General features: G+C 44.3%; 1 protein-coding gene across 2 annotated transcripts in view; it reads right to left on the bottom strand.

The window, feature by feature from the left end:
• LOC112554071 (thrombospondin type-1 domain-containing protein 4-like) overlaps positions 1-13,141 on the bottom strand; it is a 102,664-nt gene that overhangs the window by 51,122 nt on the left and 38,401 nt on the right. For both annotated transcript variants that reach the window (XM_025221661.1, XM_025221660.1), the window contains exon 2: positions 637-721. In XM_025221661.1, coding sequence (XP_025077446.1) covers positions 637-714 — 78 coding nt within the window. In that variant the 5' untranslated portion in view covers positions 715-721. The remainder of the gene's footprint in view (positions 1-636; positions 722-13,141) is intronic.

Below are 13,141 nucleotides of genomic sequence, written 5' to 3'. Positions count from 1 at the left end.
GGGAGAGGTCGTAGTCAACCAGCCACGTGAGTTTAAATCACTCAGAGAGAGAGAGAGAAAAGCGAAAAGTAAATTGAAAACTAAGCTCTTTCCTTTGTCGGCCAGGACCGGCTGCAAGTATGATTAAGACAGGTTGTGAAAAAAGTCAAGTAACCGTCCTCTGTCACAGTCCAAACCGCGGTTACAGGGCACTGAGGGGCACAAACCGCGGTTAAACAGTCATTTACATCGTCAGAACACGTGCACCCAGACTGCACGGCACCGCACGGCAACACTGGCGATCCAAGATCACACCTGAGAGAATGTACCCGACTTTCGAGAGTTCTCGTTGTCGGTGTGGGTGGCGGTCATTATCAAGGTGGTTTGTTTTCTGGCTTTATGTCGAGTTGTTTTCATCAACGACAAGACCAATTATAGACGACCGAGGCTCTGTTACATGACCTGCAGGTCAGAAAGTTTGAGAGAGAGGTCCTTTAACGCAGAAGTCCACATACCCCACACTCAAAACTTGTTCTCGCGTACACGTACACACACAACCTCGTGACGCGTGCGCACACACACAGAGACACAGAGACAAACAACCTCGTCACGCGCACACACACACATACACACATACACACTGATTTACCCACTTACGTGTTGTGCTTGGATGTGGACGGTCAGTGACGACGACAACAGCAGCAGCAGGACCCAGTGTGGAGACCTGTGGAGCATCGCTGACCTGTGGAGACAACACACAAACACAGTTAGGAAATCAGTAACACCTGGTGATAGTAATAATTACACACAACACTGATCACAGCACTAGTCATAGGACTGTGAATATAGTACAAGTCTTCAAAGTACACAACACTAGAGTACTCAGGCTCTACAGTACATAACACTATGTACACGTCTTTATAGTACAAAACACTATAGTAAACAGCTCTACAATACATAGATAACACTATAGTACTTAGGCTCTACAGTACATAACAGTATAGTATAGTCTGTATAGTATCGTGAGGTTGGTCACCTCCATCGGCAGTGCACACAGTACAGCTACTAACACAACACATACACATTTTGAGTAGGTATAACTTGGAACTCAAATACCATAGCAACGGAACTGTTCACATTCAGGGATGTTCAGAATGTTCCAGACTAGACTAGCAGCTTGTTTGTATGCTCGCAACATTTCAATGTATTTCCGTTGGTCAAACGTTTCATGGCATACATGTCATGGCGTATTTCTAGTGTTTAGTTGTCTGTCCTGTCTGTCTTCATCCCCGTCAAACACACATATATTTATACGCGTGTATAATCTCGATACAACACATTCGCTCAGTGTGTTTTGATGTGATGGTGACGTCACTAGTGTATCACGTGAAGCAGTGAGTAGGGGCGGCGATTGAAATGGTGAGTGTAAACAAGTACTTAAGCCAATTACTTGTTGTTGATTAGCTCATTTACACGCCGTACACCCAATGATTTTTGTTTTCCAAACAATCACCAGAAATGAGCACTGGTGGCGCCGTCTTCGTGCAAGATGATTGTCTTCATGTTTAATGAAGATCACTTCCTGTCCTACACGCGAGGCAGAAGCAGGTCTGGGGTCGTGACCTGAAGTGTGTGTGTGTGGGAGTGGGGTGGGACCCTACATGTTGGTTGGTGCTGGAGGAAATGGTGGTCCCCCAGTTTGAACTGTTCCGTGGTCATGACCCGGGCCAGCTGTAACAGTGTTTATTTTTAGGCACACAGGATGCTGGCAGTTGGCGACTGCACTCATCGTGATCACGTGATCCCCACTTGCACTCAGCCCACAGCCGGACTCCGGGAGGGGAGGAAGGAGGAGGGAGAGTGGTGGGGATGATGGGAGACAACTGTATGACTGTGGATGGCGACAAAACAACACTCGCACTCATTCACATACACACCTACACAAAGAAACACGCTCGCGATCGCACATGCCTCCACCCTAACTTTCCTCATGAGCCCCCATGACTATGCATTATGTGTGTCTATGTGGAGGTATGTGTGTATTCTTACGTATGTGAGCATGTTATGAACGAGTGTATGCAGCAAATCAAACAATAAGAAAGACTTTCTACCTACTGAATCCGTTCTATGAGTGGAACTGATGTGCGGATCGGAGCAGCCGTTGCCTGGGTTACAGTCGTTCAAATAACAGACAAGAGAAGGAACTGCACTCATTACAGACCTTCAACCCACAGCAACACCCAGTCTGTCATCACTTACAACAGCAATGATGGCGTGAACATGTGAAGGAGGTATGCTATTAGTCCGCGGTAGAAGAAGGAATTGAGGGGAGGGATGATGAGGACCACTTCGCCAGAATAGAACACTAGAAGAAAGCAGAGGCTGAACTATTAACTTTACCAGCGGCCTCGTCAACATTTCTTTGTAGGCTGTCCTCTCATGTCATTACGCACCAATCATCGTCTATTATCTAGAGAGCTTGAGCTTGTTTCTTTGGCATACAATCACAGACCAGTTTTTAGTTACTGACACTTCTAACTTTAACGAATATCTTTACCCAGTGAGTAAGGCTCAGCCTCTTGTTTGGGAAAGTATTTTCTTAGGAACAGAAATAAATGTGTGGAATGTTTTAGAGAGGCATGGGTGTATACAACACTGACAGTAAGGGTCATTCTGAATATTATCTTTAGATGGACAAAAAGCACTAACATAGTACTAGTCCCTTTATTATATTTATGTTATTTACACAAACTCATGTCTTCATTTGAGGAATGTTATTAATGACACAAAGAGCGTTGAAGAAAAGCATGCGACTGAAGAAAAAAACAACTACAGTGGTACTAAATAAATTTAAAAAAAACCATAAGAATTTTTGTTTTTACACGTTTTAGTTTAAAGTGGATAGATTACCTTGTGAAAGCCGGTGTAAAGTTTCCTCTCTACAAACTATTTATTACCAACATCAGTGGAAACAACTTTTCATTAAATCGGGTAGATAACCAAATAGACCAGTCCATACAATGTTCTCATAGAAAATGTTACAATCATATACGGGTAGATAATTCACATTTGTAGTTTATAAAGGTCGACGTTCCGGGGACATTCACTTGAGACGATCGATACCCGGGGTAGGTAGAACGCGGTCAGTAAGCCAAGAAAAGTTGGGTGTGAGGTAAGCACAAAGACTTTCTGTCAATCTAATATCGAGTATTGAACTGTGTTCACCTCGTCTGCCTGGCGTGAGGCCCCGTTAAATAGAGAAGAATGTATTGTCGGTACAGGTGTTCGCCATTCCCAGTTAAAAAAAAAAGACGGGTATCAAGCTTCACGAATTCAACTAGGAAGGCGGTGATACCCTGGGTGGCGAGACAGGTCAACTAAATGTATGTCGTCACCAGAGTTCACTGAGACACTCTGTCTCAAACTTTCTCACCTGCGGTTTGGAGCCGGGATCTGGAACATAGTGACTGACATAATGTATTGCCAGATGCCCTCACCTGCTACACCTGACCTCCTGCTCTCTGACCTCCTGCTCTCTGACCTCGTTCATAAACCTCAGACCATCCGCACGTCTGGCAAGATATTTCACATGGCAACGTGCGTCTGATGACACAACACTCGACACTACACACAACTGTCTACACATCAACATGTTTAGTGCTTTGTGAGAGAGAAGACAGGATTTACTGATCAATCTATTCCAGGGTCGTTGCCCTCCACAAGGGGAGATAATATTACAGTCAAAAATAACGACAAACACGACAACCGGCCAGGGGAGGTCACAGTGCAGATAGAACTATTTAACTAAACATTTAAATCAGTTTATACCATCAAGACCGTTTCGATCCTTAAATGTATAAAATAATATAATCGCACGTTCTTTATGACCCTTTGTTTCTTGATGTTTCTAGTATTAAGTTTAAACAAAGTGTACAATGTCTTATGAGTATATCAAACGAGAGAGAGAAAAAAGTTTTGCTATGTCCATCGGTCACTCAGTCCAATCTTATTGCAGGATTACGACTGAAAGCTGATTGTTAAGGAAATTCTCAAAACATATTTGTAAAACTACTTAAGGAGAGCAAGTCACGAAGGTTTGTTATCCGCTGATGACCAAGAGAAGAAAGGTAAGTTGTGATGGTAAAGAGCGAGGGAGGGGAAGGTTCGTGTTTTACACCGAGCCAGCAACTAAGACTATATCACGGCAAGGCAGCCAGCCCTGTAAACAGATGCCACATGGATAAAAAGAGCAGTGTGCCCGAGACGAGAAATGAACTCCAACAGCCAACCCTCACTGTATTGGTGACAGGCGCTAACCGCTGCGCCACCGGACCGACCTGGCGAATGGCGACATACTGTCTGTGTAGACTGCTACATAAATACACCTACACTCACCTTTTACAGTACAGAGGAGAGGAGATGAGAGAAAGAGAGATATGACATGACATCTTTTATCACTTCAAATACATCGGCTACAACAAGGGTGTGAGAGTTCGCTCGCTGCGGCTCGACAGCTTTACAAATAAAATCTGGGAAAAAATAGACAGGACTTCTTAAAATGTCGATGTACATGAAACTTCACACTTTTCAAAGCTTGTAGATAAATATAGTCACCATAAAAACTGGCATAGTTTAGAGCCACCTCCCCCTCCACACACAAACACACACACTCACAAAGACAAAAATAACTTCAAGCAGGTACACACCCACACTTCTTTCATTGCCCCTTACAACAACATTTTAATCGCAGTGAAATCGTGGAGACTGCTGAGTTATTGCACTCCCCTCGCCCAGTTAACGCATAAATGCTACACCCACCCTGACCTATCCAGATAGCGGGAATGAGAATCAAAACTGAGGCGATAATCGTTTTTCGACGATTCAGCAGATGAGGCTATATATTGGAAGCCAGCCCTGTAAACAACAACATCCCACCACACACACAGACAGGAGGGAGAGAGGCAAAGAAAAATTGGAGGTGGAGAGAGAAAGAGAGAACGGGGGCTGGACTCGAGGGCTGCAACTGCGATGAAAATATTCTTACTTCACAATAAAAGAATGTCAGGAGGAATCAAAGCGGGGGATGGCGGGGATAAGAAGCAGAAAAAGAAGCTGGGCCCAGGTGTGCCTCCGCCTGTCAGACATCAGACAAAGGAGGAACCGGTGTCGCTACCTGTCGGCGGCGCAGCGTGTCTTATCTCACCTGCATCTACACCTTTGCCGCCATCAGTCGCCATGGACACGCGTGTCTCTGGAGGCGCAGGAGGCACAGACGCCTTTGACCTGCTGCCGCCATCTTCACAGAAGTGTACACAGTCAGAGGATCGGCCTGATGATCAAGGCGGATTGCCGGCGTCGGTGAATCGGAAAGGTGTGCAGAGGAGGAACTGCAAGGAGGGGCTGGGGGCTGGTGTCTGTGTTTGTAGGAGCCTGCTGCCTGAGCTTGTGAAAGAAAGACGAGGAAGAGGAGGAGGAGGAGGAGGAGGAGGAGGAGGAGGATGCCTGCACTGCCGCGAACAACAGTCAGGGCCCAGATGCATGACGTGTCGCGAGGCGACTATAGATGTGCCTAGATACACAATATGTCTCTAGAAGTTATACAAAATTCTGAATTCACAATGCGCCGCATAATTTCAGATGGTTGGTTAATGTGAAACAGTCAATTAAGCCCTTCCTTTCTTGCCCTCGCGCGTTAATCATTTCAGTTTGGTTCTGCTCTAGATAAAAATAAGAAATCTTCAAAGAGGCATCACTCTCAAGATTGACCATTTTCCTTTAATTAAAAACTATATTATCTTCATCTATCTCCTCCAACTGTGGCTTATGCTGATTAGATTCTCAAATTACCTGATTTGATTATGCTTTCAATGTGAAGCTATCAGATTACAAATGTTCATTTATTTCACTTCCAGGACAAGGCTTAGAAATACCGCTTTCAGAAATATCTCCAGTATAAAACTACGAGCTGAGACTTTCACATGACCCTGTACGAGGTCAAGATGGCGGTATGTGATAATTCCTTTCATCTGAGTCCCGAAATGACCTTAGGTGTATTTCCTCTTGTTGCTCGTTATGCATAGCTTCCACACAGCCCCATACACCCTCACTTTCACAGGTTTGTAAAATGTTTACTTTTTTCTTTTGCTGCGTGGACAACGATAAGGACGTACAACAGCGCCACCTGTCCTCCCTGCAAGAGAACCCTCGCCAGCAGACTCGCTTGTATAAACCTCGGTTCATAGCTGCGGGCAGTGACAGACTTGCACCCGATGAACGATAAGACCTGGTTATTAAAGCCGGTGAATGATTGGAATGCCAGAAATGTTGCCGGGTAGATATTTTGTGAGTATGCAACACCGAGACTCGAGGACCTGATGTTGACACACGGCGAGAGGGTGCACGTGGCTCTGGCCGCCATTTCTAAGACCCACCCGGTGATCGGCAAAAAGTAGTTTTTCTCGATAAACGTTGAGAATAACCCAAAGATGGCCTGAGACCTGACAGCTTCGTGTAGAATGATGAGGCGACAGGAGGCAGCGAGCAGGTCTCCACCTCCACCGACTGTTGGAACAAGGAGTGGGCCTGTGAAACAGTAGACATTCGTGGTCAGGGTGGGTCTGTGGAAAGGATGGGGAGGAGAAATGCAGCAGCGATTATTCTGCTCATTACACGACTACGAGCACTCAACAAATGCACACTAATACAAACACAGTTGGGAGAACTGGAAGAGGAAAGCGAAAAAAAATGGGATAAAGAAAAAAAAAAAACAGAGAAAATTTTGAGAGCGGAGCCGAGATGTTGAACCATATTTTTTTAAAAGTTGTAAATTGACCACAGTAATATTGATATGCATTTGGTCACAGTGATCTCGATAGTCTGATCCCAGTGTTTTCGATGTGTGATCACATTGATTTATATGAGTTTGAGCGCTGAGATGTCGAGGTAATTGTGATCACAGTAATCTTGATTAAAAAACCTCACATTGTAGCAAACTCCAAAAAAAGTAAGAGACAGACTGTGCAGCAGTTTGATCACTCGGTTTCTCTTTCTCTCTTTCCTGACCCTCAGAGTAAATACTCCAAGGCAGGCGCCTTAATAACACAAAGAATCGTCGAGAACATGGCGGTCCTCCTGCACGGTCGGAGGGGTCTTGAACCTCGCAAGTCTCACGAGGGTTGAGAAAGAAATTTGTCCGCTCTGTTTGCTTTTTCCACAAGTTAATCTGAACTTTGACCTCCCTGGGTCGACCCGCGCAGAAGCAACGTGTGGAGAGCAGAGATGTTCGCACAGCCCTGAGTAAATCTGTTTGATCGCCCCACCAAGCATCATTCCGCATGGACATGCTATGGGGCTCATGGGAGGATCGCGAGAAGCCTTGTGGAACTCATGGCTGCTCATTCTTTTGGTAAATATTCAGGAGGCTACAGTCTGTTGCTTAACTAATTTTCTTCATTGTATTTAACTGCATCTCTACAGGGAGAAGTTTCTTCTTCTTCTGATGGCGATGATTGGTGTTTGGCAACTGCGTATTAGTTCCAGTCCGAAGCTGGTCCCGAGAATTAAATTCTGGTCATGGACACAGACCACAGACTTCAGGCAACAGAAGAGTCCTCGGGAAGAGGGAAGCCAAAGAAACGGATGTCTCGCGGTTTTTTAATACTTTGAACCCAACTTCCAGGTACATTTGCACCTGACTTTGCACCTGGCTACACTTTATTTTGGTGCTGAGGTTTAATTACCGAGACAAGTGCTTGATTCTCCCAATTATCTGTTTTGTAACTCCATTATCGTATTCCTTCTTCCGAATCTTTCTTTTTAGAGCCTTTTTTTTTTCTTACTGTGTAATGGAAACAATTTTTCGAGAGGCTTAACTGCGACATTCACTGATGCGAAAGCACCGCAAGTCCAGAATATATTTCTAAAAGATTGGATACTCACACTTCACACTAAAGGAAAAAACTTAGAATAAGATTGCTTCTGCTACCTTTGTGATATCTTCTGAATGCAGAGTATACCTGTGCAGTAATGATATCTTTTGTGGGATTCTTACCTGTGGCAGGTAATTTCCATCACTCTAAATAATTGCACAGGACACCATGGCAGCTGGAACTGACGAACCCCAGCTGCACTCTTGAACAAAGAGCATGCTGTTGCAGGTGGGGACGAAAAAAATCTGTGATAACTTGTTTGTGTCGATCTCGACAAAGGTATGACACAGGTGGACAGGTATTTCTCTCCTCCTCCACAAATAAGGACAACAGGCATTTGATAACATGGTTTGTAAATGTAGGCTGGTATCTGTAGGATTGTCCAGAAGTTGCTAACTATACATAAATCCTGACCATACATAACTACATAAACATAAATCATTACAACAGCATAGAGCTACATAAATGAGGGCAAGAGTTGTGTATATGTTACAAGAACCAGGTTAGGGACTGGGTCACGTGACCGTCAACAGTCCAATCTTGGATATTTTACTTGACCAAAGGTTTTATCTGTCTACCCAACACCTATCTGTCTATCCGGACAAGTCTAGCCATGCACACTATGACTGTAAACAAATAAACTGTTGCTTTATCAACTTGAATGGTGTTGACGAAGGTGTCCCGACAGACGAGTGTGGGTGGCGATGGTCCTCTCCTCAAGACCGTGTGTCGGGCTGTGAAGGGATCAGTCCCTCCACTTGTCTCGGGTGAGTTCCCTGGTAACGGGGCGCGGGACATTACAGTCAGTTAATGTCTGGTTATTTACAGTCCTCACTGCATGGGTTAATATTCTCCACATGTCTAGACAAACCCACTGCATGATGGCTGTTGGCTGTAGCTAGGAGCCAACCTGCTGCTGCCAGGTCCTTGGAGAGAAGAGCAATATAAATAATGTTGAAACACAACTTACAGTCTGTCATCATTAAATTTCTTATCCCGCGCTGGCTAAGTGGCAAGGGTTGTAAAATGCTTCACGAAGCATTTTAAGAATCTGAAACACTTAAAAATTTTTTTAAGGCACAATCTGGGCTCGCCGAAACCAGCAGGTTATAGAGTAGGGGAATAATCCGACATGTACAGTTAATACACACAAGCAGAAGAGTACACACTTTCAAACACACCTACCTCATAACGTCTTTACGCGTTCTCTATGTTACACTAAGGGCTTCTGTATGATATTTATGTCCAGCTAAAATGTAGAAAATTAGTCTGAAAATGTCAACCTTGGAGGAGAAAGTAGGGAGAAAGCCGATGTAGATCACAGTGACCGAGGTTGTGAGGTGATGTCACTCGAGGCTGCGAAGTGCATTGTGGTTGTTGTTGCCGCCAAGCGGTTGTGTAAGTGGCAATTGAGTCTCGGCTAAAAACCAACCCGAACCCTGTCGATCTCTAAGTGGATGCGAGCACAGATGCCTGGATACACAGGTCCCCTGTGTTGTGATGGTTGTCCACGCACGTCTGTCCTCGGGTCTAATAAACACACCCACTGGTCTACTGCTTGATGCAGGTACCTTTTGTTTTGACTGCTATTTCCTTACACTGTTTACTTTTCACACACATTAGTCACCCATATCCGTCGTATTCAAACGCAAAATAATATTTAAAATATCCTACAGCCACAGAGGCAGTAAACACAAGCATTGATGTGTATAGGTGGACTGCTGTCTGTCTGCCGAGACCAACGCTTTGCCCCTTGCGAAGTTCTCCGGTGTCTCGGCGAGCCTAAACAAAGAATGTGACTAAACCGGAAGCTTTGTACACACCTGCCTCGTTTTAGTAGTTAACTGGAAAAAAAAATCGCCTGCCAGCAGTCTAGTAATACAAGTTCGTGACATAAGTGAGTCGATGTATCTAGGACACACCATCTGGGAGGGAAGTCTAATATTTTTCATGTCTTTTTAAAACACATTTCCTCTCAGAGACTGTCCTCTGTCCGCTGGTTTTCTAAGGTTCCAGACCATCTGCCTGCCATTTGTTTACCAGAAAGGATTACAAAAGTCTGTTTTGACTCCTTTACGGCTCTTGATTGACCACTCTCATTATACTTCTAACAAACGGCTTTCGAGTCACAATGAGTCACATTGTAAATCTGTAAGACGAGAACCAGATGAAAGGTAAGAGTATTACGTAAACACACAATCTGCACAATCCTCCCAGTGTTGCCGACGGTTTTTATTGTGTCCACTCTGCAATCCTGTCCGCGCCATCTGTCCTTAACAATGTTTTAACTCACTAACTGCCATTGTCATCACGTTTGCCACAGATATTGTTTACATTTAATTTTATCACAATGCACAACGGGAGGATAAAGGTGGTGATAACAGGAGAGAAATGGTAATTAGGTGTCGACAGGTTAATCAAGTCGGCGCCCACAAAAAGACGGTCACAATGACAAGGGTTAACACAACAATGGGATGGGTCAAGGTCCTTAGAGAATGTTGTCAACTGTTGCAAACATTTTTAGCACACCTCTGGGGCCAGTTGCATAACACAATTTTAATTTATACACGCCAAGGCCTAATTTATTTAGATCATCATTTTTATAGAAACTTAGTGTACAACAAAATTCTAGACCTTTTAAAACCATTTCAACCAGAATTTCTTCCATCAAAACAATTATTCGTATGCGCTTGTGTATCGCGTGCAAAGGGCGTAGGAGCCATCTTTAAAAACGTTTTAAAATTTGCTTCTTTATTTTTAGAAACATGTTGTGCAACTAGCCCCAGCTGACGTAAGGAAAACTAGAAGGCGGGGTAAGGGGTAGGGAGAAGGGTGAGATGGAAGACACGAAGAAGGAACTCAAAAACAAGAGCATGTCGCAGCCCACGACGCTGAGGTGTTAATAAATAAATGAAAGTGTAGAACGGCCATTCGCTCTGGCTGATGACTTCACGCTGCATTCCAGCATGTCTCGAGCTCTCGTCAAGCCTCGCATTAATGAGAAACACGCCGACAGCGATGTTTGGAGATAATTTCCAAGACTCCGGTTCATACCGTGTGGGATCTTGCTCTGTCCCGTGTGATATTCCATTATTCCGACCCTCGCTAACGTCTGAGCTTCACCTCCAGCCTCCATCTTTGGCTTCTTCTGGTGGAGGGAGGATGAAGAGTGAGTTGAACTCACCACCACACACGACAGATTTCCAATTAGAACTTATGTACATACTTGTGCACGAAAGTATGTGTATATACTTTTATGCATTGTGTATGTTTGCATGTCTGTATGTATATATATTTAGAAATATAATACACACCTACCTATGAATATATGTGTGCATACATTATTGTGTGAAAGAATGCGTCAACACTTACTGGCTAACACTCACTGCAGACCTCAACTTCTCCATCTTTCCAACTGAGAAAGCCAACACGTGTCTGTCACAGGTGGGGCGGCTAACTTTCAAGCAAACACAGGTGCAGGTGGGCAATTGTCCCTCCGTCTTTTCCTCCCCTCCATCTATCCCACCCCGACTTTCACCCACAGTTCTTGTGGTTTCCGGTATAACTCTGGCAATTTGTTGTCGTCTGCCACCACAGATTTCACGCGTTGTCTTTTCTTGCGGCCTGTCGCCTCTCAGGTAAAAACTCGCCTCCAGTCCACACCACCTCCCTGTCGCCACGAAATTTATTAAACTCTTAAGGTCTTACGGTTCTTAATCTCAAGGCTTTATCTTTTTACTTGTACAGAAGATTTAATCAGCAACATTCTTACATTATTAATCTGTTCTTTCGTCGGCGTCCCTATTCACCTGGCGTTTCCCATGATTCAACTGTGACAGTTGAAGGGGACGACAGACGATGTCGGCACATCCACACATGGCCGCCAAGTTCCTGTTTCTCTAATCACCGCTCTCTTTCCACAGTTCACCGACCTCCGGGCACATTTACTGCAACACTAACCTGTATATTAAGACAACATACACCTGTACAGTTCTCTCATTCTTTGTGATTCTAGGGCCAAAGAACATCGTCGTTGGAATTTTACACTTTCGTCAGCGGTCCACACCTGAGATGGACGACTTTCCTGAAAACAGAGAGTGGGGAGCCTGGCCTCCTCAGTTACTTCCAGGCTATTCAAACATTTTCGTTTAAAACCACTCGGTAACAATCAGCCCTCGACACAGAAGCCAAATAATTGGCCGCCAGTCCACATGGCGAAGCTCCAAGAGATCTGGGTTGAGGTCAGAAAGCCAAGGAGTTCAAGAAAAATGTTTTTCTTTCCAGATTTTTACAGGATGCTTATTAGCATTAGAGTTCAGACGAAGTTCAGATCGAGGCTGTAAGCCGATATGAGAAAGAATTCCATACTTTTAAAAAAAAGCCGTTGTTTAAAAAGTGGCATTCCTCACAATCTTCAGTTTGGACTAAGGCACAATGTCGAGATGTATAAGCTGGAACATTACATATTACATATATCTGGGTTCCAGTGACAACCATCATTACTTATCATCCATTTTCAACTTCTTCACACTCGGGCAGACAGAAAAAAAAATGAGTGAAGTGATGAAAACGAAGTTTGCATAAACAAACGGACAGACGGACGAACGCACGCATATTTATTTATTCATCATCACAGCCTACCGCGTACCTACAGGGGATTCGTACACAATGCTAGAACCTACCAGAGGACTGTATTTTTGTTGTATTTATACTGTATTTACAATTACATTTCAAGCTATCATTTATCATGTACACCGCAGACAAGTGTATCACAATCACAAGACTCAGTCCCACCCAGGACACAAACCACTGGCTGTTCCTCAGGGTAAAAAATAAATTTAAGAACAAAACTGAATGATAAAGTGCTTGCTTCTCTAGGCTTCTCTTACTTCTGTGCACTTCCACGCTGTTCGTCGGGTGATGATAGCCTGCGCATGCGCACAAAGCAGGGAGGGTGCGTGACGTTGTAATGGCGGCAACGGTCAGTCAGCGGGTGTCCGCAGTTCGACCTCTGGCAATGCTCACCGGAGATACAAAATACTCGGGAAAAAGCATCAAAGCAGGCAAGCATTATGAAGCAATGTTTCCAGCAAGTATTTTTGTTAAAAACATTCCTCATTAATGCAGTGGGAGGCGTGAAGACAGACGGGCACTTGTATGAGCAAAATGAACAAAGTGCAGCAATCTTTTGAAGGAAAGCAGAAAGGGGAGAGCGTCTTGTAGATAAAGGTCGG

This window comes from Pomacea canaliculata, linkage group LG13 (genome assembly GCF_003073045.1).
Source record: "Pomacea canaliculata isolate SZHN2017 linkage group LG13, ASM307304v1, whole genome shotgun sequence".
Taxonomy (NCBI): Eukaryota; Metazoa; Mollusca; class Gastropoda; order Architaenioglossa; family Ampullariidae; genus Pomacea; species Pomacea canaliculata.
The sequence above is the reverse complement of the archived record's forward strand: the minus strand, read 5'-3'. Positions and strand labels throughout refer to the sequence as shown.